Source organism: Staurois parvus, unplaced genomic scaffold, assembly GCF_062004578.1.
Source record: "Staurois parvus isolate SC_StPar_1 unplaced genomic scaffold, SC_StPar_1.0 ptg001623l, whole genome shotgun sequence".
NCBI classification, from domain to species: Eukaryota; Metazoa; Chordata; class Amphibia; order Anura; family Ranidae; genus Staurois; species Staurois parvus.
The window spans coordinates 281,579-308,603 of record NW_028319419.1 but is presented as its reverse complement, the minus strand read 5'-3'; the positions used below and the strand labels follow the sequence as shown (position 1 = coordinate 308,603).

Genomic DNA, 27,025 nt, shown 5'->3' with positions numbered 1-27,025 from the left:
TGAATTACTATGGGGGATGAATTACTATGGGGGGGTGAATTACTATGGGGGGGATGAATTACTATGGGGGATGAATTACTATATGGGGGATAAATTACTATATGGGGGATGAATTAATATATGGGGGATGAATTACTATATGGGGGATGAATTACTATGGGGGATGAATTACTATATGGGGGATGAATTACTATGGGGGATGAATTACTATGGGGGATGAATTACTATATGGGGGATAAATTACTATGGGGGATGAATTACTATATGGGGGATTAATTACTATGCTTACTATGGGGGAATATTACTATACTTACTATGGATGACACATACGCATCATTCATCTACTCTTGGTCCGGCCCCTGGGTCCAATATATGAACCCATTGCGGCCCTCAAGTCAAAAAGTTTGCCCACCCCTGTTCTAGATTCTCCATCCCACCAACCTTGTAATAGTGAGGGATGGTGTGACCTTCCTGTGTGTAATCCCGGGAATACAGAGGACGGGGACATCTCTCTGGGGGGTTCCTGGTATTAGGTGGCTCCATCATATCCTTGTGTCCTTCTGAAAACTCCTCCATCACTCCATACTCCTCATCCTCCTCTTTATACTCTTCTTTAACATCAATATTCTCATCCCCGAGGATTCCACTCTGAAAGATATAATAAAACATTCATTGTAACAAACATGCTGTGTATAAATCACAACTACCAATAATTGTCATCATCTACCTGATGATGGTGAGGGATGGTGTGACCTTCCTGTGTGGAATCCTGGGAATACAGAGGACGGGGACATCTCTCTGGTGGGTTCCCATGACTGGATCCATCTGTAGGAAACACACACACTGACTGAATCCATTGTTTCTATGTGTTTATCAGATGATGGGGGATCTAGGTGGATCCTCCGTACTGCTCTCTCCTTTACAATAAAGTCTCCTCTTACCCGGTGATGTGAGGGGCGGCTGATTGTCCATCATGACGTCCTTGTAGAGATCCTTGTGTCCTTCTAAATACTCCCACTCCTCCATGGAGAAATAGACAGTGACACCCTGACACCTTATAGGAACCTGACACACACAATGATACAGTCACCATCCAGACACATCCCTTGTCTGTTACTGGAGAATGTCCCAGAATTCCCGGCACCGCTCACCTCTCCTGTCAGCAGCTCAGTGATCTCTCTGGTGACTTCTAGAATCTTCTTCTTTCTCTCTTCTATCAGGGAGGGAGGTGGAGGCAATGTGATGTCATATGATCTCCAGACTTCACAGGAGGAAAACTCTACATCTGAACACAAATAGTCACATCAAATGATATTCCCAGAATCCTCCTCACCTCTCCATTCAGGTCTCCATTTTATTAAAGCCCCACTTCAGGCTGAGGTATAATTTCCCCCCACAGGACCCCCACACTACGCAGATAAAATGAATTCTGACGTCATTACATAAAATGCTGGAGCAACAGTTCTGCTTTGGCTGTGAGGATGTAAAGTGTCCACCCATATCTTAAGAGCACCGGAAAAAAATAAAAAAGAGCTGGATGAAGGGACATTGGGAGGAGGGGCTGTGAGGTCAGTGTGATGTCATAGGATTCCCTGACTCTGGATGGAGGGACATTGGGAGGAGGGGCTGTGAGGTCAGTGTGATGTCATAGGATTCTCTGACTCTGGATGGAGGGACATTGGGAGGAGGGGCTGTGAGGTCAGTGTGATGTCATAGGATTCCCTGACTCTGGATGGAGGGACATTAGGAGGAGGAGCTGTGAGGTCAGTGTGATGTCATAGGATTCTCCATCCCCCGCCATTTATAAAAGTGGTATAATCCTTTGGTATAGACTGATGAGGTAAGAGAGTGATTGGTGGGAAAGGTGACACCTCTCCACAATGAGGGGAATGTTCCGGCCCTGGAAGTGGGGGAATGTTCTGCCCCTGAAGGGGTTCATCTGGGTTCCCACACTATATATGTGTGTATCATCATCTGCTGGAGATAAAAGACGTCACAGTGACTATGGAGGAAGAGGACGGAAATGACTATGGAGGAAGAGGAGGGAGTTACTGGGTGTAAATAGAACATAACATCTTATCTCCTAGATTGTAAGCTCGAAAGAGCAGGGCCCTCGATCCCCTCATGTTTTGCATTGTATTGGTATTGTTCTGTCACATGTTCTGTCCCCTTTGTAATGTACAGCGCTGAGCGAACTATTGGCGCTTTATAAATACTGTATAATAATAATATTACCTCCTCTGCTGCTACTTTCAGCCACGTCTCATCTCTACCTCCTGTCTATGTCTGCCATCACTTCCTGTCTGTACCTGACATCACTTCCTGTCTGTCTTCCATAGAGACTTCCTGTGTGGGTAGAAGTGAGATCCCCACCTTGTGGAGCTCAGAGGAACTGCAGCCCCGAGAAGCGTCTGGTAGTGTGGCCCCGGCCTTGTGCTGGGTGTGTATGGACTGTAGATCCTTGTGTAGGGGAGGAAATGACTCCTATCTGTGACTGCTGTAACCTGCTGACTGGCATCTCCTGTGAAATCTGACACTTTCACTGGATACACACAAGGCAGTCAGGGATTTCAGCCCCTCCCTTCTCCTCTCAGACTGTAACACAGAGAGAGCCAATCAGAAGAGGTATTAAAGGAGCCAATGACAGGGACTTTCTCAAGCAGGAGGTGCAGCTGCAAAGCATTGTGGGATATGCAGTCCTGAACAGAAATGGCCTGATAGGCTGATATGAGGGATGGAACTACAGAGACCAGCATGCTTAGTGAGAGCAGAGTGAAGGACTCCATCTTGTTTTTCCTGAGGGGAGACAGTCTGCATGTGGCAGGAGACAGTCTGGACCTGGCAGAGAAGTGCTCAGGGTCAGTTCACTCCATGTTTAGGTATCTGCATCAGTCAGGGAACATCCAACCTGAGAGATGTGGCCTACAGTACAGTGCCTACACCGACAGTGTGAAGGGCTCATCGTGAGGTGACCACAGGAGCCGGTCATTTCCAGGACCATGGTTTGGGCCTTAGTCCCAGGATCTGGTGAGAGGGATTTTGCCCCCTGGCAGATGACAGGAACACGGCACACAGAGACATGACACTTCTCCCATACTCACCAGGCACTGGGTTGTGTAGATGGTCCTGCTATACAGACACAGTGTTTGCTTTGCTATACAAATCCTGCCACGGGATTACAATGATACTTTACCATAGGAGTGTAAGTGCACCAATGAAAGTGTCTCGCTGAAGACCCCAACATTCATCCTGTTACCAAGAGACTGAAGTTACTGGTGCCATACGGGCACGCGCATGCGTATTCAGGCCTCTATATTGCATGGTGTGGGAGGGAATAGCTCTACCTTGGAAAGTAGCTATGAAGCATCAGTTGGGCGCAGTGTTTGCCTATTGGGCTTGTGGTGTCGGGGGTTAGAAGGGAGAAGTCTGACACCACAGAGAGTCATCCTTCTGCTCTTCTCCTGCTTGGACATCATAGAGCTGAGTTTATGTAAAGGGGTTTAGACCCACTTTGAGGGCGCCATGTAAGTGTTTCCTCTGCTCTTGGGGTTATTCACAGTTGGAATCCCCTGAAAGCAGCCTGAGTGTAAAAGTGAGTTCTATTGCTTCCGGTCTCAGGATTTGCTGTTCTCTGGATTCACCGAACGTATACCTGTTGTTCATGTTTATTACTTCCCATAGAGGTCTTCCAGTAAAGCTGATCTCTGTGTTTATTATACCGTGTGTGCTTTTCATTGGTCCTTGTACTTCACTATTGTCAGGGGTGTCAGTTGGGGCTGAGACAGTTCTTGGGGTTGAGAGGCAGAGTGGTGGAGTGAACAAACTTAAGCAGCCCCTTCGGGGGGATCGTTACACTTATAGAGGGGTCACCTCCACTCCCACCAAGCGGGACAGAAATATATGACTGCCTAGTCCAGCCTTTCTCAGTCAGGGTCCTCCAAAGGTTTCTCGGGGCTCCTTCAGCAATGAACAATTCCTGTGTGAATCTGTCAGATTACAAGTCCCCATTATCTGGGTAAGGGGGTGTCAATCATCGCACGTCGCTGACATTTACAGATCTAGAGAAGAGTTTTAAATTGCCAACAAATTACATTTCCCTCCCAGATTCCTTTTTACACTCAGCCGATGCGGGGCCGCTGCATTTTTTGAAGTCCTGCTTGTCACATTTTTAGTGCAGGCTTGGTGTGGTAAACACAAAAAATGCACCTCCCCATTGAAATCAATGGAAAACATGGCAAACCACATAAAAAATGCACCTGCCTTGTGTTTTTGGTGCAGTTTGTGAGGCACATGCATTGCCTGCACTTGTTGGGGTCAAAGAACAGCCTCATTCACTTCAATGGGTCACATTCAGCAGGAGCTACACCCATCAAAAGTGACATCTTGGGGATAATTCCTGCTGTGACTGCGAAGACAACCATCACTACTGGGATATGTGTAGACACTGCCCACTGCCTCTGCAGATATAGGGGGCAGTAAAAGTTCAGCTCAACTGTGAGGTCTAACAATATAAAGGAAAACTCTGCTTCAAAACTAAATAAGTGTGGGGTTCCCCTTTAGTATCCATACCAGTTCCTCATCCAACATTAGGAGAAGTATGAAGATGAAGGGGAACTCCACTTTAAAAATGAACTAATGATAACACGGTGTTATCTTATTGACAAATGGTGGGTCCCCCATATACCCCAGTAATGGTTGGCTCCCCTGAACTCTATTGTAATGGGGGGTTCCCCCACACACCCCAGCAATGGTGCCCCCCCCGCACACACACCCTGGTAATGGTGAGCCCTCCCGCACACACCCAGGTTATGGTGGATTCCTCCATACACATAAGTAATAGTAGGTCCCCCTGCATAGCCCAGCAATGGGGGTTTTCCCCACACACCCTGGTAAAGGTAGGTCACCCCACACACCCCTGCCATGGGCCCATTAGCACACCTAGGATTGACACAGGGGGTGATACCAGTTAGAGGGGTGGGAGATTAGTGAACATTCTCTCCTGGATCCCCCCTTCCTTCATTGAACATTTACTCCTGGATTTCCACTTCCCATGGTGAACATTCACTCCTGGATTTCTCCCTCCTGGAGTGAGCATTCGTTCATGGATCTCCCCTTCCTTCAGTGAATGTTCACTCCTGGATCCCCCTTCCTTCAGTGAACATTGACTGGTGGATATCAGAGGATGGGGAGGCGTCAGAGGTCCATCAGATGACAGGAGAGACATCAGAAGTCCATCAGCTTCATCTGAGAATGGGGAGACATCAAAATGTCCATCAGCTTCATTGTAGAACAAAGGAGACATCAGAGGTCCATCAGCTTTATCAGAGCATAGGTACACATCAGAGGTCCATCAGCTTTATCAGAGGACAGGGGAGTCATCAGAGGTCCATCAGCTTAATCAGAGGACAGGGGAGTCATCAGAGGTCCATCAGCTTTATCAGAGGACAGGGGAGTCACCAGAGGTCCATTAGCTTCATCAGAGGACAGGGGAGTCATCAGAGGTCCATCAGCTTTATCAGAGGACAGGGGAGACATCAGATGTCCATCAGCTTTATCAGAGAACAGGGGAGTCATCAGAGGTCCATCAGCTTCATCAGAGGATAGGCACACATCAGAGGTCCATCAGCCTCATTATAGATGGGAGACATCAGAGGTCCATTAGCTTCATCAGAGGACAGAGGAGAAATCAAAGGTCTTTCAGCTTCATCAGAGGACAGGGGAGACATCAGAGGTCCATCAGTCTCATTGGACACAGGGGAGACATCAGAGGTCCATTAGCTTTATCAGAGGACAGAGGAGAAATCAGAGGTCTATCAGCTTCATCAGAGGACAGGGGAGACATCAGAGGTCCATCAGCTTCATCGTAGGACAAGGGAGACATCAGAGTTCCATCAGCTTTATTGGAGGACAGGGGAGTCATCAGAGGTCCATCAACTTCATCAGAAGACAGGGGAGACATCAGAGGTCCATCAGCTTCATCGTAGGACAAGGAAGACATCTGAGGTCCATCAGCTTTATTGGATGACAGAGGAGTCATCAGAGGCTGTCACAGATCCCACCCACATGCACACGGCCACAGCGACTAGCTAACAGAGGCGTGCATGTCTGGCCGTGACTTGGTGTAAAGAGGGAATGAGGGGGACTTATTTTGTCACAGCCCGCACTACCTCTCCTCTCATATTAGGACCCATGCAGTTTATGTTGTCTATATGGAGGAGGTGTAGGGTTAGATTCATCCTAGGCTCTAAGTGTTCCCCCTTGACCAACATCATTTTTAATCCAAGTCTCCCAGATAGTCTGGCCATTGGTCGAGTCCATCCTTGGGCTGAGGCTAATCTATTCCAATTGCAACATTTGGTCCATCCCGTAATTCACAACCTTAAATCCTTCCCTGACATTCAAAAAGCTGCTCGCATTCCACCCCATCAGTATTTTATCTACAGATACAACACATTTTTGCCTCCAAAGCCTCTTCTCTGACTCTTGAACAACCTACCCCTTTAGATCATATCTGCATCCAAGGCCCACACCACCGGGACATCATTTCCGCTACGTATACATTGCTTGTAGATGCCCTTTTTCTATTGGTTCTCCCCTTTATATGTGTAAATGGTCCCGTTTCCTTCAATGTGATATTGGGTTGGATCAATGGAGTAGGATTTGGGAGGCCTCTTCTAAATCTTCTGTGTGTGTAATGTATACAGAAAATCCTTCTAAGACCCCGATGTTTTGGTATCGGACCCCTGAGGTTCTCCATGATAGTAACCCGAATGTTTCTTCTGTTTGCTGGTGTTGTGGGACGGAAACTGACACTCTTTTCCACATTTTTTTGGGATTGCCGGTCCATTGCGCCCTTTTGGAGGAGGTCCTTACCCCATTGTGGTTACTTTTAGAGATGAGCGAATTATTCAAAAATTCGATTCGGCTGATTCGCCGAATTCGCGGAATAAATTTGATTTGAGGCGAATATATTCGCTGCGAATTTAACTTGTAAAAGGGTGTTTCTAGGCTTCAGAGAGCCTTTATATTAGTGCAGAACACTGTACCTTTAATTTAAATGCCCTTGGAGTCTGCTGGGGAAGAGAAATAATACTGTCAGTCAGTATGACATGCAGATGAGTGCCGTCGATCTTAGAATCACCGCACACTTCACTCATTTGGGCAGTCACGGGGCCAAAACCAGAGTGTGGAGCCACAGTGTGGCGGTGGAGGCAGCAGCAATGGGAGGCCATACAGCACCCTATGACAAAATGGAACCCACCAGCAGTGTGAGGAGACCTGAAAGTGGCACATGGCAGAGTGTGGCGATGGAGACAGCAGCAATGGGAGGCCGTACAGGGACCCATGACACACTCTGGACCTGGCAGCAGCATGAGGAGGCACGACCGCTTGATGACACCGGGAGCACTGGCCTCTGGCTGCGACTAGTGCTGCCTCGACCCCTTCCTCTGCTGCCACATCTGCTCGCTCCTGAAACATTGCCTCCTCTGCCACTCCTCTGCATGTTGTCTGACATACTCTTTATTTCAATAAGCACCCCAAAAATAAAACCGGATTTAACTCTTTGAACGTACAATAGTGGTTGTGAAGCACAAAGTCAGTTTATTGTACACAATCGGTCAATTGCAGCTTGCCGTTGGCTGGAAACTGTACGTTTATGTCACTGGAATGCACTAATCAACCAAAAAATATTACCGCCACCCGGCGTGTAAATGGATTTAACTCTTTGAACGTACAATAGTGGTTGTGAAGCAGAAAGTCAGTTTATTTTGCACAATCGGCAAACTGCAGCACCAACTGTGCACGACAGCCACCAAAAAAAAAAAGGGTGTATGTCACTTTAAATTTTCGATTCTTTGATAGCTGTGGCCCTAAGTAACGATTCTGTGTCCCTGAGTAACAATTCTGTGTCCCTGAGTAACGATTCTGTGTCCCTGAGTAACCATTCTGTGTCCCTGAGTAACGATTCTGTGTCCCTGAGTAACAATTCTATGTCCCTGAGTAACGATTCTGTGTCCCTGAGTAACGATTCTGTGGCCCTAAAGTCTCTGTGACCCTAACTCTGTCCCTTAATACACACAGGTCTGTCTCTCTTGAATGACCGGAGGCTAATGGAGAATTCTAAGATGGCCGCGATTTATAGCTCCACCATTACACAGTGCTGGCTGGCTGCTGATTGGCTAATGCGATCACATGTCATGAATGAATGCATTATGGGTCAGCGCGCCTTCCCAGAGATCCCCGCTCCGTCGCCACACATGTCGCTGCCATTTTTGGGAAAATTCAATTCGTGCATCCGAAGTTTGCTAATCTTCGGATTCGTCGCGAATCGAATTTTTCCAAATCTTCGGAACGAATTCCACTTCGTCATGTTCGATTCGCTCATCTATAGTTACTTTTCCTGGCTCCTGTCCCTTTTGAGCCCATTTACTTTCTGTTGGGTCTACCTTTTCGGGTCTCTCTAAATGTGCGAGGAAACTTTCCACCTACATTCTGAGGGCAGCCAGGAGAACCATTCCCATGCATTGGCTGTCTTCTATGTCCCCCATGTTACCGGCACTGATGAAGGTCAGAGCAGAAATGAGAAAGTTGGAGTACCTACCTGCTTTACACCCTGCTACTGTCCCTGTGCTGGAGGCAGTTCAGGACCCACGGGACACCTATGACACCGATCTGTCTGCTCCGATCGTTTGTGATTGATGGCCATGTCACTGTTTTGTATTGACATTGTATGTTCTTATGTACCTCTCATCGATGAGCTGCTTTATCAGCCTTCTCTCCCTCTCTGCTTTTATTTTACATTTACCTTTGTGACTGCTTGTTGTAATATGTGACATAGAGATGGAAATGGGTGCTAATAGGCTGCAGGAGATCCGCTGAGACATAGAGATGAAAATGGGCGCTAATAGGCTGCAGGAGATCTGCTGAGACATAGAAAGGGAAATGGGTGCTAATAGGCTGCAAGAGATCTGCCGAGACATAGAAAGGGAAATGGGAGCTAATAGGCTGCAGGAGATCTGCCGAGACATAGAAAGGGAAATGGGTGCTAATAGGCTGCAGGAGATCTGCCGAGACATAGAAAGGGAAATGGGTGTTAATAGGCTGCAGGAGATCCGCTGAGACATAGAAAGGTAAATGGGTGCTAATAGGCTGCAGGAGATCTGCCGAGACATAGAAAGGGAAATGGGAGCTAATAGGCTGCAGGAGATCTGCCGAGACATAGAAAGGGAAATGGGAGCTAATACCCTGCAGGAGATCTGCTGAGACATGAAATGTGTATGAAATGGATGGATGTGCAGACACTCCCAGAAGATGATGTCATTATGAGTGGATTGATATATATTTTTGCATTGTCCCCCCCAGAAGGATCAGGTTTGGCGGGATCGCTCTCATTAGCTATACATTTGTATTTTGTGTTCTGTGTTTGTAAGACTTTTCTATATGTAATAAGAGATGTTTGTTGAACAGTTGGTTACATAAGAGTTACATTTATTTCTTCTTCCTTTATTCAGTAATGTTTCATCTCCCGTAGTATCCCTGTAAGGTACATATTATACAGGAAGGGGGATTATGGGATGGATCTCGGGGCTGCAGTTCCTCTGAACTCCACAAGGTGCTGATCTCACCTATACTCACACAGGAAGTCTCTATGGAATGCAGACAGGAAGTGATATCTGGGACAAACAGGAAGTGATGTCAGGTACAGACAGGAAGTGATGTCAGGCACAGACCGGAAGTGATTTCAGGCACAGACAGGAAGTGATGTCAGGTACAGACAGGAAGTGATGTCAGGCACAGACAGGAAGTGATGTCAGGTACAGACAGGAAGTTCCAGATGAGAGGTGAGGTGGGAAGAAGTATAGAGGAGACGTTGGTGGAAGTGGCAGCAGAGGAGGTAATAAGATGTTATTTCCTATTTACAACAAATGTATATAAATCTGAGGCTCTTTTAGGAATGTTGGGGGTTTAAGCAATGAAAGGGGCTTTATAGCAACTTAAATGTGTAATATGTGTAACATTGCGCTGTTTATCTCCTCCTCCCCTCCCCCGCCTGTCTCCAGCACTGCACCCGGGGACTAGGAGGGAGGGGAGAGACCTTGCAGTGTAATGAGAACCGATTGGCTGCTCCTCAGGAAAGGGGCGTGTCCAGCTTATCCTTTCTCCCTTTCACTCCCAGAGCTGTTTTTGCACATTTAAAAAATCATTTTATCCTGAAGATGACACAAAACCCCCAAAATATAGATTTTCGGAAAGTAGAGACTTTAGAGAATAAAATAGCGGCAGTTCTAATTTTTTATGTCACAAAATGTTATCACAAAGTCTAGGAAATGCCAAATTTCATTAAAAAATACACTTAAGCTGATTTCAGGGCACAAAAAGCAATAAATGACCCATTTATGTGTAAAAATATAAAAGCCGAGGTTGCAGCGAGTAAATAGATATCCAACATGTCAAACCTTAAGTTGTGTGTGCTGAAATGGTGACAACCTTTAGTCCCGGTATTATCTATAGGGGACACATTTATAGCCCCTTCTAGGTCATCAGTATAGAGTACGGAGGAGGTCTGCTCCTAGAATTATCCTCTCATTCTGGTGTGACCGGCGATATGTAACGTGTATCACAATCAATGTTATCACGTGTAGGCCCTCCAGCGTGTGCTCTTACGTTTGGCTGTGCATATATATGTGGGGGAGGGGGAGCCTCAAAATGTTTTAAGGGGAGGAGTTATGTACTTGGGTGTAACTTTAATTGTTTACAATTAAAAAAAACATTTTTACTTAAGGGGACAAAGTCCTCTATGTGATGACTTTTGATGACAGGTTCTCTTTATTGAGACATCCAGGGTCTAAAAGACCCCCAATGTCTCCCCTGTACTCCATTGGATATAATGTAGTGCACATCGCATTGCATTACATTCTTTGCTGGCCTCGATGGTCGGGAAATCTGTCATAACGTCACTTCTGGGTCAGGACTAGAAGGGAGTGAATGTGTCCGGTCTACTCCATCCCCTCTACCCTCCGACACCCGCTGACCCGGGCCCACAGATGGGCAAGCAGAGTCGGGGTAGCATAGTAGGTACAGGAGAGGATCAGACACACAGGGTGGCAGAGGCTGACACCTGAAAGGAGAGCCCTGCGGCTTGCCCTCAGCAGGGATAAAGATTAAACACAATACTTGCCCGGCCCCCAGAACTACATGTCCCGGGCGTCGGGTGATGTAAAGTGACCATCCCTGCATGATGAGCCGACATTGACCTCACAGCACTGCCTCAGAGCAGACTAGTCATAGGAAGGATCAGATTTATCATTCCTTGTCTGCAGATCTAAAACTCATCAAAACCAGTTCAGAGACCAAACAAACCCAACAGAGAAAAGGGGCCCCGGACCTCAAAATTGTAGTAAACACTAAACAGTCCAAACAAAATGTCTTCCCATGGGGGGAGTAGTTCTTCAATGTCCAGCAACCCTCCTATTCCCCCCTCACATCCACATCCTATTATTGTGTGACCAATACCATCCAAATCATTCTTACTTTCATTTCCCAAAGTTATCCGTCTACAAGGAGACCTGTATAGATCACATGATGGCACCAATGAGGATGGAGGAGGACCGGAGTCACATGACTGAGAAGATACTAAACCTCACCCTGGAGATCATCTACCTGCTGACCGGAGAGGTGAGGAGGATTCTGGGAGGTCACATGACATAACTCTTATTTCTATTAATAAAACACAGACCTGACCGGAGAGGTGAGGAGGATTCTGGGAGGTCACATGACATCACTCTCATCTCTATTAATAAAACACAGGCCTGACCGGAGAGGTGAGGAGGATTCTGGGAGGTCACATGACATCACTCTCATCTCTATTAATAAAATACAGACCTGACCGGAGAGGTGAGGAGGATTCTGGGAGGTCACATGACATCACTCTCATCTCTATTAATAAAATACAGACCTGACCGGAGAGGTGTGAAGGATTCTGGGAGGTCACATAACATCACTCTCATCTCTACTAATAAAACACAAACCTGACCGGAGAGGTGAGGAGGATTCTGGGAGGTCACATGACATCACTCTCATCTCTATTATAAAAACACAGACCTGACCGGAGAGGTGAGGAGGATTCTGGGAGGTCACATGACATCACTCTCATCTCTATTAATAAAACACAGACCTGACCGGAGAGGTGAGGAGGATTCTGGGAATCTAACATGATATTCCTATTGGTTCCTCAATACAGAGATTTCCTCTTCTGAAGTCAGGTGATCATATGACCATCACAGTGCCTCCATGTGACTCCCTAAACCCTGAGAGACACAACATGGAGAAGATTCTAGAAGTCACCAAGAAGATGATGGAGCTGCTGACAGGAGAGGTGAGCGGTGCCGGGAATTCTGGGACATTCTCCAGTAACAGACAAGGGATGTGTCTGGATGGTGACTGTATCATTGTGTGTGTCAGGTTCCTATAAGGTGTCAGGGTGTCACTGTCTATTTCTCCATGGAGGAGAGGGAGTATTTAGAAGGACACAAGGATCTCTACAAGGACGTCATGATGGACAATCAGCCGCCCCTCACATCACCGGGTAAGAGGAGACTTTATTGTAAAGGAGAGAGCAGTACGGAGGATCCACCTAGATCCCCCATCATCTGATAAACACATAGAAACAATGGATTCAGTCAGTGTGTGTGTTTCCTACAGATGGATCCAGTCATGGGAACCCACCAGAGAGATGTCCCCGTCCTCTGGATTCCCGGGATTCCACACAGGAAGGTCACACCAACCCTCACCATCATCAGGTAGATGAGGAACAATCACTGATAGTATCATTAGGATCTGTACATTATCTGCATTGTTACCATTGATGTCATTTTTATTATATATTCAGAGTGGAAACCTGAGAGATCCTAAAGTTGAGGTTAAAGAAGAGATAAAAGAGGAGGAGGATGAGGATGGGGGGATGGAGGAGTCAGAGCTTCTAAAAGAACACAAAGATCTGTACCAGGACACCATGGTGGAGTCATCCAGCTACGGGAACCCACTAGAGAGATGTCCCCGTCCTCTGTATTCCCGGGATTCCACACAGGAAGGTCACACCATCCCTCACCATCATCAGGTAGATGATGACAATTATTGGTAGTTGTGATTTATACACAGCATGTTTGTTACAATGAATGTTTTATTATATCTTTCAGAGTGGAATCCTCGGGGATGATAATATTGATGTTAAAGAAGAGTATAAAGAGGAGGATGAGGAGTATGGAGTGATGGAGTAGTTTTCAGAAGGACACAAGGATATGATGGAGTCACCTAATACCAGGAACCCACCAGAGAGATGTCCCCGTCCTCTGTATTCCCGGGATTCCACACAGGAAGGTCACACCATCCCTCCCCATTGCAAGGTTGGTGGGATGGAGCATCTAGAACATGGATTCATAGAGACAATGTGTGGATTTTTATGTGACCTTACATTTTACAGATGATATTTTCTCTCATTTCCTTGATTTAGAGTGGAGATCCAATCGATATAGAATTTGAGGTGAAAGCAGAAGAAGAAGAGGCGTATGTGAGGGATGATCAGCAGTCTATGGAGGAGGATGGAATAACGGGGACATTTATAGAGGAGGACACTCCTACAGAGATCAGCACAGGTGGGTCATGAACACTAAATCCATTCCTCCACCCATACTGCTCACTGATTGGTCCAGAGTAGGGCGGGGACTGGGTGATATCAGCCTGTAATCCCCTGGTCACTTTCCTGAGCTGTGTTCCCCGTCCTGTATTCCTGGATTTCTCTCGGATAATCTTCCTTCTCTGTGCTGCAGACACAATTTATGTATCTAGACTGGATTTATGGAGGTTCTGGGGTTCAGCTGGCAGCAAAATGTGGATTTTTACTATAAACATTACATAATGTAGGCACCCAGGACATGTGACTGGGGTCTCCTGCCTTGTGCCTGACTCCTCCAGGGTACCTTCTCTGTTATCTGCTGGCTGTGCCGGGTGGAGGGATATGTCTAGTGTCTCAGACCCAAGTCACTGAGTGCAGTCTCAGGAGATGGGAGGCAAGCAACCCTTTAAGGACCTTTAATTACTGAATAACAATATTATGAGTCCTTACCCCTGCACTATATACTGTATGTTGTACATTACATCCTCCTGACCCCTGCACTATATACTTTATGTTGTACATTACATACTCCTGACCCCTGCACTATATACTCTATGTTGTACATTACATACTCCTGACCCCTGCACTATATACTCTATGTTGTACATTACATACTCCTGACCCCTGCACTATATACTGTATGTTGTACATTACATCCTCCTGACCCCTGCACTATATACTTTATGTTGTACATTACATACTCCTGACCCCTGCACTATATACTCTATGTTGTACATTACATACTCCTGACCCCTGCACTATATACTCTATGTTGTACATTACATACTCCTGACCCCTGCACTATATACTCTATGTTGTACATTACATACTCCTGACCCCTGCACTATATACTCTGTGTTGTATATTACATACTCCTGACCCCTGAACTATATACTCTTTGTTGTACATTACATACTCCTGACCCCTGCACTATATACTCTATGTTGTACATTACATACTCCTGACCCCTGCACTATATACTGTATGTTGTACATTACATCCTCCTGACCCCTGCACTATATACTTTATGTTGTACATTACATACTCCTGACCCCTGCACTATATACTCTATGTTGTACATTACATACTCCTGACCCCTGCACTATATACTCTATGTTGTACATTACATACTCCTGACCCCTGCACTATATACTCTATGTTGTACATTACATACTCCTGACCCCTGCACTATATACTCTGTGTTGTATATTACATACTCCTGACCCCTGAACTATATACTCTTTGTTGTACATTACATACTCCTGACCCCTGCACTATATACTCTATGTTGTACATTACATACTCCTGACCCCTTCACTATATACTTTATGTTGTACATTACATACTCTTGACCCCTGCACTATATACTCTATGTTGTACATTACATACTCCTGACCTCTGCACTGTATACTCTATGTTGTACATTACATACTCCTGACCCCTGTACTGTATACTCTATGTTGTACATTACATACTCCTGACCCCTGCACTATATACTATATGCTGTACATTACATACTCCTGACTTCTGCTTTCCCCCCTCCCCCCACTGCTATGTATACACATAATATGGATTCTCTTTTGTTCCCCCCATTTCCTCCCAGCTGGACATTTTATATCGGATGATGTGATTGGAGCACAGACTTTTACATGGTGATAATAATGTGATAACATCCTCCAACTTTGGACCCTTGAACAGAAAGTGATAATGAGGGAGGAGTCAATACCCCAATGATGGTGGTCTTCAGGATCAGTCCAGTCTTCATCTTGGTTGTTCTCCCCCCATCCTCACTCTCTGACCTCTGGTGGGGCTCAGCCCCGCTGTTCTTCATGACTAAATCATGGACTAAATAAGGAAGTGCAGTACTTCTTGTGTTTGGAAGATGGCGATGAGTGATAGAGGGGGTGGGGACCCTCGTCCTATAATCCCCTCATCACTGTCCCTCCTATAAAAGACAGTTCTGGTTGTTTCCTCACTCTCTGACTAAGGTCCATGAATAAAGAAATGACCTGGTAGGAGATCAGAGGAGCCATTTCCTAGTTCCCTTGAGGGTGGAATTATAAGCTCCTCAGAGACCAAGCTGCCGGATGTGGGTGGAGTCCTGGTTTGGGGGAATCAATCAGCTCCTGTCTAGTAATCCTCTTTGTCTTTGTATTTTAGTCCATGGCCGGGAGATGAGGAAAACCTCCGAGGATTGTCTCACTTTGTCTCCAGACTGGAAAGTAGAAGATGAGGACATCACACAGTATAGTCCAGGAGAAAACCCTACTACTTCCAATGTCCATCCGGCTCCACCCAGTGTAGATGGACCATCGGATTCCTCGTATCCTGAGGAACCTCAGACTGTGCGGGACCGGGCCGGCCTTCCAACAGGGAAGAGATTCTCCTGTCCTGAGTGCGGGAAGGGTTTCTGTTCTAAATCCAAACTTAATGTGCATAAAAGATCTCACACAGGGGAGAAGCCGTATTCCTGTCCTGAGTGCGGGAAATGTTTTTCACAGAATTCCTATCTTCACACACATCAGAGATCTCACACAGGGGAAAAGCCATATTCCTGTCCTGCGTGCTGGAAATGTTTTTCACAACTGTCCTATCTTCACACACATCAGAGATCTCATACGGGGGAGAAGTCATATTCCTGTCCTGAGTGTGGGAAATGTTTTTCAGTGAAGTCCAAACTTCATCAACATCAGAGATCTCACACGGGGGAGAAGCCATATTCTTGTCCTGAGTGTGGGAAATGTTTTTCCCTGAAGTCCAATCTTCATAAACATCAGAGATCTCACACGGGGGAAAGCCGTATTCCTGTCCTGAGTGTGGGAAATGTTTTTCAGCAAAGTCCAAACTCCATCAACATCAGAGATCTCACACAGGAGAAACGCTATATTCCTGTCCTGAGTGTGGGAAATGTTTTTCACAGAAATCCTATCTTCACACACATCAAAGATCTCACACGGGGGAGAAGCCGTATTCTTGTCCTGAGTGTGGGAAATGTTTTTCACAGAAGTCCAATCTTCACACACATCAGAGATCTCACACAGGAGAAAAGCCATATTCCTGTCCTGAGTGTGGGAAATGTTTTTCACGGAAATCCTATCTTCACACATATCAAAGATCTCACATGGAGAAGCCGTATTCTTGTTCTGAGTGTGGAAAAGGTTTTTTAGAGATGTCCTTCCTTCATACACATCAGAGATCTCATGCAGGGGAGAAATCACTTTCCTGTCCTGAGTGAGGGAAATGTTCCTCACTGAAGTTCTGTGTTCCTGTACATCAGGGGTCCCACACAACCCTGGAGGTGTATTAGTGCCTTGAGTGCGGGAAATGTCTTCTAGATGAAAGTTGCTGGACATCCCAGCTCTCATGTGGGGAAGAAGCACACCCTGATATACACCTCAGATATACTCCATGGCTGATCTTCATCATGGAAGAAACAGTTCATAAGGAGATGAGAGGCCCCCAAAGACATGGATGAAGTGTGGGACCGGGTTTGGCCATTGATAGCAGGAGAAGAATAAAAATGTAGTCCTGACCTAGAGCACTGGACTGACTTTTCGTTGGGGTGCAGCCTACAGTGAAGGAAATGCGTATTTTATCCCCTGCTGATGGTGAATGTTTGCCCCTCACACAGAAATGATCGGTCTAACAATGGAATGTTCGGTGTAACACTGAGAGACAGAATACAACAACAAATTCAGCAGAAATGCGTCTAACAAATGATGACGGATCTGCATGTTCATGAGGGAAAGAAGGATTTGATCCCCTATCATTCAGCAGGATTTCTGGCTACCAGGTGTCTTTCATACAGGTAACAAGCTGAGATTAGAGCCAGTCTCTTAAAGGGAGTGCTGCTAATCTCATTGTGTTATCTGTATAAAAGACACCTGTCCACAGGAGCAATCAAACCATCAGATTCCAAACTCTCCACCATGGCAAAGACCAAAGAGCTGTCCAAGGATGTCAGGGACAAGATGGTAGACCTACACAAGGCTGGACTGGGCTACCAAACTATGGCCAAGTAGCTTGGTGAGAAGGTGACAACAGTTGGTGCAATCATTCACAAATGGAAGAAACACAAAACAAGTGTCAGTCTCCCTAGGTCTGGTGCACCATGCAAGATCTCCCCTCGTGGGGTGTCAATGATCATGAGAACAGTGAGGAATCATCCCAGAACTACACGTGAGGATCTTGTCAATGATCTCCAGGCAGCTGGGACCACAGTCACCAAGAAAACAATTGGTAACACACTACGCCGACAAGGACTGAAATCCTGCAGTGCCCGCAAGGTCCCTCTGCTCAAGAAAGCAAATGTCCAGGCCCGTCTGAAGTCTGCCACTGAACATCTGGATGATGCAGAGGAGGACTGGTGGGAAGTGTTGTGGTCAGAGGAGACCAAAATCCAGCTCTTTGGCATCAACTCAACTCGCCGTGTTTGAAGGAGGAGAAATGCTGCCTATGACCCCAAGAACACCATCCCAACTGTGAAACATGGTGGGGGAAACATTCTGCTTTGGGGATGTTTTTCTGCTAAGGGGACAGAACAACTGCACCGTATCAAAGGGACGATGGACGGGGCAATGTACCATCAAATCTTGGGTGAGAACCATCTTCCCTCAGCCAGGGAATTGAAAATGGGTGCTGGATGGGTGTTTCAGCATGACAATGACCCAAAACACACGGCCAAGGCAACAAAGGAGCAGCTCAAGAAGAAGCACATTAAGGTCCTGGAGTGGCCTAGCCAGTCTCCACACCTTTATCCGATTGAAAATCTGTAGAGGGAGCTGAAAGTTTGAGTTGCCAAACGTCAGCCACCAAACCTTAATGACTTGGAGAGGATCTGCCAAGAGGAGTAGGCCAAAATCCCTCCTGAGATGTGTGTGAAGCTGGGGGCCAACTCCAGGAAACGTCTTACCTCTGTGATTGCCAACAAGGGATTTGCCACTAAGTACTAAGTCATGTTTTGTGAAGGGGATCAAATCCTTATTTCCCTCATGAACATGCAGATCAGTCATCATTTGTTAGACGCATTTCTGCTGAATTTGTTGTTGCTGTTCTGTCTCAGTGTTACGATACAGCGAACATTCGATTTTTAGACCAATCATTTCTGTGTGAGGGGCAAACATTCACCATCAGCAGGGTAGCAAATACGCATTTCATTCACTGTATGTCTACATATGGGGTCTGGGTAGAGGGGATCCACCGGAAAATATTTCTACTCTTTGATTTTGTGCAAATTGTTTCTGTTTTCACTTTGAAGGGAGATATTATGTGTGGTTTGTAAAAGGGATTGGCCCAATAGATACCACCCCACTTAGAGAATAGATGAACTAATATGTCCAGCAATCATTCAGCCATGTCACATGTTGGTCTTTTCATACAGTGATTTCCTATGATCATTGGCTCCATCTAGTGGCCATAATGTATTGAACTGTTTTTGCTGATTGAGGCGTTTTGGAGCCTCACTATGGCCACTAGATGGAGCTGACGATTATAGGAAATCAGTGTTTATTAAAATATGGCCAGAATTTGTCATGGCTGGACACATGCTTGTCTCTCTCCCCCAACATATTTTTAGTTTACTATGTTAGGGGTGGTGTCATACAAATGCCGGAGATCACACTCATACATTTATGAGCACAGTAGATATTAATGAACATACATTGAATAAAACCTCAGGATTAAACCAACCATTGATTTTAAACCAAAAAAACCCTATTTGTCCTTTTAGATGGTGCTAAGAATCAGTAATTAGCTCCACCTACTATATGAAAGGGTTAATAGTTCACTCACTTTTGCTTTGTGCCTACTAACTGGTTTGTTGTACATACAAGATGTTCCTGTGGGATGTGAATGCTGGTATCTATGCACACATTTCTTGTTTATAGAAATCACAGAAGTCACTATCCTGTTGTATTTTTGTTATGATGCGCCGTGGAGTAGTTTACTGAAATCTCTATTCTGTATTCTGATTGGTGCTTTATGGAAACCGCCTGAAATATGCCGCATTCTCATTTATTACTTAAAGCTTGATGAATAATAAAGAAGTCACATTTTGCATCACACATCCAGATGTCTGACTTGTATTATTCCCAAAGTACTTTGAACTGGATGTTTGTATGGAGGAGGAGGCCGGCATAAATTGATGTTCCTGACAGAAGTGGTGTCAGAAGTGGGATAGGATCGGCCATCGGAGGTAAGTGAGCATTTTTTGTCTTCCTTTGCCCTGATCGCCCCCTATCTCCACCAAGCCTCTGTGCTGCGGTAGCACGAGCAATTGTCCGCTGGAGCTTTGGGAGCTCGCGGGGTTAAACAGAACCTAGGTTGATGTATAAGAAATGTGTGTATGTCCTCCATACAATCATACAGAGTAGTGTGTTCAGTGATTATGTACGCTTGTAACCAGAGAAACTGTTCAGTAGATGTATTCTAAGTCTCTGTAGGACTGTGAGACGCCCCATCTACTCAGCGAGGAGATTTCTCCATTGACCTGGGATAGGTGAAAGCATGGTGACAGTCTGAAGGAGTCACAATAGGGGTGTACCTGTCCAGGGGATTTTCAGCCTTGAAGCACTTGTGCAGTTGAGAAGAAATTTGTCGGAGCTCTATGTGAGTTCAGTCCAGCTTCACCCGGCACAAAGAGTCATCACCGGGACAGAAACACATAGGCCAGCTCACATAATATTGCTTCTTTGCTTTGCAGTGATGATGGGAAACTCCCAAGGTAAGGGGAAGTACCCAGACCCTCCGGAGCCACCGTGTAAAGTATTAAGAGAAAGAAAACTTAAAGAACTTTACTAAGGAAGACGGATCATCTCTAGAAAAATCCCAACTACCAGCTAATGAGACATGTAAAGAATATGTTACCTGAGTGTCACCTTGGGATTGTTGTCTTGTCCCATGAGTGGACAGCTTGGTGGGGTGGAGTTCAACCATGGGGAGTGCCAGTCCTTTTCCCAGAGATGGGGACAATGATGACTTTCACATGGATATGATAAAGGGGACATGTTTAGGGGATGAAACTGACTTTCCCTATTTTGGTCCAGATCCTGAGTGGGATATGAAATATATGAGAGGGAGCATTGAATTGGTTGAAGTATGCCCCAGGATATAAGCACCCGACACCAATCCCTTCTGCCCCAGTAGCTAAACACAGTAATAATCCTTTTTTTGCCACTTCTTTGACGCCTGCCACTGCGCTTCCTGATTATATTCAGCTGTATCCTCAGCTCACTAAGGATGAGGATTATTTGTTGTCTCGGAGGAGAAATGCATTACACTCTGTCCCAGCCCAAGAGCTCCCACCATCTCACACCAATGAAAGAGGCCATTTGGCAGTGATCTGTGGTGCGTGGAAGATTCTTCAGGTCAGGTTGAAGTTTATCAATGTGTGAAATGAATAAAGAGTGGAAAGAAACAAAAATTACATTGGGAAGGACATTAGACCAGATGCAGCAAACTGGCTGCTCTGCTGCCCAGGACCAAGAAAAAAAATGAAAGGTAGTAAGAAATCGATTGAAATGAGGCGGACAGACATCCATGGTAAAAGAGCAGACAGTACAGGAGAGGGACGTATCAAGATTCAAAAGGAGATGTAGAGGTGAGTCAGCAGGAGCAGGATAATTCAGAAGAATTTGGTAAGTATTATTATAGGTCCAGAAAAGACGCTGAAGACGAGGGAGCCACCCAAGCTTACCCTTCCATCATTGTGGGATGTGATGTGGTGATCAAATGGAAATTAATGATGTTAACGACATTATAAAGGGTTGTCCTGATCCTCGGAAAAACCCCACTGCTGCCATAAACTACTTGAAAAGAGCAACGCAGGGGCAGCAATGTTCACAACAGGACATGAAGATAATCATCGATGGAATTTTGGGATATGATATGGAATCAGGTTGGGATTGGACCAACGTGCCTACTATATATGAGCTTCATGAGCCGTTTGAACCAACAGTGTACTATGAGTGGAGAACGTCCATAGGACAGAAACAGATGTGGAAGGAGTTAATCGCAGAAATGAAGAAGTTGTGGAAAGATAAACAGTCACTAGCTACAGCAGTTGCTTGTAAGCAGAGCAGTATGGAATCAACTACGGAGTTCCTAAAAAGATTTAAGAAGGTCTGGAAAGAAGAGGCAGGATGAAATCTGACATCAGAGTTAGGAATTATATATATATACAGGCAGTTATGCAGGGATAGAAAATGGGAGTGGAGGCATCTATGGCTATGACATTGGGACATAACACTGTGTTACATAACGTGTAGTGATGTGATAATTACTTTGCCCATTTTCCAGTGTATACTTCTATTATGCAGTGTTTGTTTCGCCCTTTTCCAATATGGCTGCTATGCTCTCTGGGCACTGAGGATGAGGTCATCAGAGAGAGCACTTGTTGGAAAGAGAGGGGTGTGGATTTCCTGGGGGAGAGAGATAACTTAGACTGTAAGTGTTGCAGCCTCCCCTCACTGAGACATGCAGAAAACACTGTTAATGCTTTAATGTTTCTGTTTGGAAGATACTTTATGTTGGATGGTCACTGAATATGATTTCTTCAATACATGGACTTTCATATACAATGCTGTGTGGATTACTGTCTATGTGGATGATACATTTCTCAGTTGGGATATCACTTGTTATCCACAAGCCCCAATTGAGTGGAGGCACTAGTGCTTGTTAGAGATCTTGTCCTGATCACACAGATTATAAGGATTCTGCTCCTGAATACTATACAGGTGACACCATCATACCCCAGTAGCCACAAAGAGTGTACAAATAGCACTACATTTGGAGGCACTGCTGAGAGCTATCTTGGATCAGGACATTAAGGAACTACCATGTCATTGTTATTAACAGAAGCTGTGAGGCAGTGAGCCCTAGAAGAGGGACTGCCACCTGAAAGGACATTTGCCATTTCATATGTGCCTATCACTGAGTTCCCACAGACTGCAGGAGGCACTAAAAGCAAATAAAACCTTGCAGTATGCCACTCTTGTGGATAAAAGAGAAGAGGATGAGAGTTGTGAACTGTATACCCATTATCTTTGTCTCAGTGAGGTGGATTTAAATCCAGATAAAGGGCCCTTCTGCATAAATCCCAAAGGGGCTGAAGCAATTGGTTGTGCTGTAGTATTTCCAGTGATTTCACCTCCAGTAAGGAGAGAGTTACCAGCCCTGCCTGTAAAGTGTGAACCATTGAACACAACGACTTCATCAGGAGAGTCTGAAATGTCGCCTGCTACAGCCACCATGCAGGAAACAAATATTGAGTCACTGAAGTCATTGCTTAGAATTTACATGCTGATTATTACAGCAAATGAAAGGCTTTTTCCGGAGTGCTACCTGTCCCTGCTGGTGAAGAAAGCTTTGAAGTGTGGAAAGATTTTGCACAAGTGATAGAGGAATGGATATGCACAGAGGAAAAGAAAAACAGCGCATCATGGAAAGCTTAAGACCACCAGCATCCATTATTGTCAGAGCTTACAAGGACACACATGTGAGTACCAGTGCTCAAGAATATATTGATATTTTGACAGATGCTTATGGACGGCACCGTGACCCGGATCAGATGCAGATTGCTGATTGTAAACAGACAAAGCATAGAGAGGGAGAGGATGTTTCTGTGTTTGTGAGGAGGCTAGAAGTGCTTCTAGGAAGATTGCTCACTGAAAAGGTCATCTCTCCTGCAGATGTTGATAAATTAAGGACTGCTCAAATCATAAAGGGGCTTCTGCCGCATCACCCAATGTCACCGGCCCTAAGAGTTGTTTTGAGAGAGAGAAACTTTACTTTACTGAAACTATGAGTGAAGTAAAGAAACAGGAGGCTCATATCCTTTTTAGTACCCCTTCTAAAAGCAAAGTTCATCAGAGTTCTTGGGGTGAGCACAAAAATGAGACTGTTGCTAAAAACAAAGAAGTTGGTGGACTTCCACAGCCTAGAGCTCTATCTGCTGATAAAACCTCCAGTGATAAGCCTCTCTTCCACATTGAATGTTTCCGCTGTGGACAAACAGGCCACACAGTTCATCAGTGTCTACAGATTGCTGATAGTTCTGAAATTCATAGTAAAGCTGGAAAAATGTATAAAAGAAAACAGAGAAAATCAAGAAAACAAATGTTCACTAAACTGCCTGGAGTAGGTCGCAGATGTACTTTCAGTTTGTTAATGATATACCCAATACTGCTCTGTTTGACACCGGCTCTCAGGTGACTATTATCTATAGACCCTTCTATCAGCAACACTTAAGCCACCTCCCATTGAAACCTATGGACACTATACCTGTTTATGGTGTGGGAGAAAATCCTGTTTTTATGGATGGTTGTTTAGAAGTTGAGCTTCGCATTCCTGGTGTGACAGCTGATGAGGATCCCCCACTTAAAGTCATTGCCTATGTGAGCCCTCCACCCGGGGGTAGCGAGTCTGCTCCTATGATTGTGGGTTCCAATGTTGAAGCCGTTGAGGCTGCTTTCATAAGATTTCTTCAGCCACAACAGGATACTCCTCTACCTTCACTGCCTGTTGCTCCAGAACTTCAAAATATCTGCCAAACTTTTGCTCCTGATCTTCCTGGAGGATGTGTGGGGAATCCATGGCATCCCATAGAGCTTCCAGCCGGGGGAGTGAGAGTGTTGCAGGTTTATGTGGAAATTTCACCAGGTGCAAACGGTAGCTTTTTCCTGCTAGAGACTGATCTGAAAGAGGCTGCAAAGAATGGCTGGGAGATAGTCTTTCCTTTCTCGTACTATCATTTAAAATGTCCAAGAGTGGATGCTGTTACTGTTCGGAATGTTATCACATACCCAGTTATAATACCAGCCTGGCAGGAGGTAGCCTATTGTTACCCAGTGGAAACCATTAGCTCTTACCCTGCCAAGGTCGAGGAGAAAGAAACCAAATTAGACTTTCACCTTAATGGTGCTGATAGTCCTGCAGAGCACAAACAAGTACTAGAAGAGCAGCTAATGGAATACAATGACGTTTTCTCTACTGATGACATGGATGTCGGGTGAGCTTAAAGTATTTAACGCAGTATTTGCCTAACAGATAGCACCCCCTTTAGAGAAAGATCCAGGCGCATACCTCCTAAAGATCTGGATGATGTTCGAGAGTGCTTGCACAAAATTAAAGATCAAAACATCATTGTTGAGTCTAAAAGCCCGTATGCATCCCCAATAGTGATGGTCAGAAAGAAAAATGATGGAGTGCAAATATGTGTTGATTACAGGACTCTAAATCGGCGAACGGTTCCAGATTAATACACGCTACCTCGCATTGAGGAAGCTCTTGATGCCCTGCAAGGCAGCAAATGGTTCACAGTAATGGACTTAAGATCCGGGTATTACCAAGTACCAATGAGTGAGGAAGATCAAGAAAAGACAGCTTTTATTTGCCCCCTGGGGTTTTCCAGTTTGCTAGAATGCCTCAGGGAATTAGTGGTGCACCTGCAACTTTCCAGCGTCTAATGGATCGGACACTGGGAGACCTTTGTCCCACTCAATGTATTGTCTACCTAGATGACATAATTGTTTTTGGCTCTACCCTGGAGGAGCATGATCAGAGACTTTTTAAAGTGCTTGATCGTTTGAGGAGAGAAGGTCTTACAAATGTAAGTTTGCCCATTCTTCAGTAAACTTTGTGGGCCACATCGTATCTGCATAAGGGGTAGCAACTGATCCTGCTAAAGTGGAGGCTGTGGTAACCTGGCTCCATCCCACAAATCTGACAGAACTGAGGTCCTTCTTGGGGTTTTGTGGCTATTATCGCCGCTTCATTAGAGACTATTCCAAGACTGATCGGCCTCTTAATGACTTGCTTAAAGAGACACCTGGTATTGACACAACCAGCAAAACTCCTTTCAGTGAGAGGTGAACTTCTGCTTGTGAGGAAACTTTTCTACAGCTTAAAAAAGCCTTACAGAAGCACCAGTGTTGCTTATGTAGACCCACAAAAGCCATACGTTCTGCATGTAGATGCCAGCTATGATGGGTTAGGTGGAGTCCTCCATCAGGAGTACCCAGGAGGTCTAAGGCCTGTTGCTTATATCAGTCACAGTCTAAGCCCAGCAGAAACTAATTTTCCTGTTCACAAACTGGAATTTCTTGCCCTGAAGTGGGCTATTGTTGAAAAGCTGCATGATTACTTGTATGGGGCTCAGTTTGAGGTGAGAACTAATAATAACCCCCTCACTTATGTTTTGACTACAGCCAAGCTGGATGCCACTGGTCATAGGTGGCTTGCTGCCTTGTCTAATTACCAATTCACTCTCAAGTACAAGCCAGGACCCAAAAATATTGGGGCTGATGCTCTCTCCAGAAATCCTGGATTGCCAATGAACTTAGAAGAAAGTGAATGGGAGGAAGTACCTGGGCCTGCTGTGGCTGCCTACTGTGCTACAGCTGCTGTACAAGGAGACAATATTGTTTTCTCTGACTTACGAGTTGTTGACTCATTGGGAGCTGGTGAAGAGTGTATCCCAGACATGTATTGCTGCCCCACTGCTCTAGGGGTACCAGAAAACATCCAGCTGCAAAAGAAAGATATGATTCTTCTACAAATGAGGGATCCAGTAATCAGACATGTTAGAGAGTCTGTTTTCTGCAAAGATCCTAATTACATGAGAAAAACCTTACCTGAGCAGAGTAGCTACTATCTGAAGGAATGGGATGAACTCAAAATAATCGATGGACTTTTGTATAGGGTACTTTTGTTCCATGATCATCCTGGAAGGAGACAGCTAGTGCTCCCTCAAGTCTACAGAAAATCTGTTTTGAGAAGTTTGCATGACCAACATGGGCATCTAGGAGTTGAAAAAACATATGGATTAATCCGAAACCGTTTCTTTTGGCCACGAATGAGGGAAGCTGTTATGGACTATTGCCGCTGTTGTGTGAGATGTCTGCAATGGAAAACGCTGCCTACTCGAGCTGCTTCTATGGAACACTTGAAAAGTTCTGGTCCAATGGATTTAGTGTGCATGGACTTTTTGTGTATTGATAATGACAGCAGTGGTGTGGGAAATGTTTTGATTGTGACTGATCACTACACTCGATATGCTCAAGCCTATCCCACCAAAGATCAAAAAGCAGTAACTGTGGCCAAAGTGTTGTGGGAGAAGTTTTTTGTTCATTATGGACTGCCAAATCGACTTCACTCTGACCAGGGACGGGACTTTGAAAGTCGCCTAATTAAAGAGCTGTTAACATTGCTTAACATGGACAAGAGCCGAACCACGCCTTATCATCCAGAGGGTGATGCTCTCCCTGAGCGTTTCAATCGTACCTTGTTGAATATGTTGGGTACCCTCCCTAATGGTGCTAAACAAACCTGGAGCCGACATGTTGGAGCTATGGTACA

General features: G+C 45.3%; 1 protein-coding gene and 1 long non-coding RNA gene across 2 annotated transcripts; one reads left to right on the top strand and one right to left on the bottom strand.

The window, feature by feature from the left end:
• Positions 1 to 947: 947 nt before the first annotated feature.
• On the bottom strand, positions 948 to 2,315 carry LOC149435023 (uncharacterized). The gene is made up of 3 exons (XR_016308571.1): positions 2,236 to 2,315; positions 1,152 to 1,285; positions 948 to 1,065 (listed from the first exon to the last, which is right to left on the bottom strand). It is a non-coding gene; the product is annotated as an uncharacterized LOC149435023 (long non-coding RNA).
• Positions 2,316 to 11,551: 9,236 nt separating this feature from the next.
• Positions 11,552 to 13,395, top strand: LOC149435022 (uncharacterized). Its single transcript, XM_089663097.1, has 6 exons — positions 11,552 to 11,676; positions 12,242 to 12,376; positions 12,463 to 12,586; positions 12,703 to 12,800; positions 12,890 to 13,117; positions 13,197 to 13,395. Exons 1-6 carry the CDS (start codon positions 11,581 to 11,583, stop codon positions 13,275 to 13,277), a joined length of 762 nt encoding a protein of 253 aa, XP_089519223.1. The 5' UTR covers positions 11,552 to 11,580; the 3' UTR covers positions 13,278 to 13,395.
• Positions 13,396 to 27,025: the final 13,630 nt, after the last annotated feature.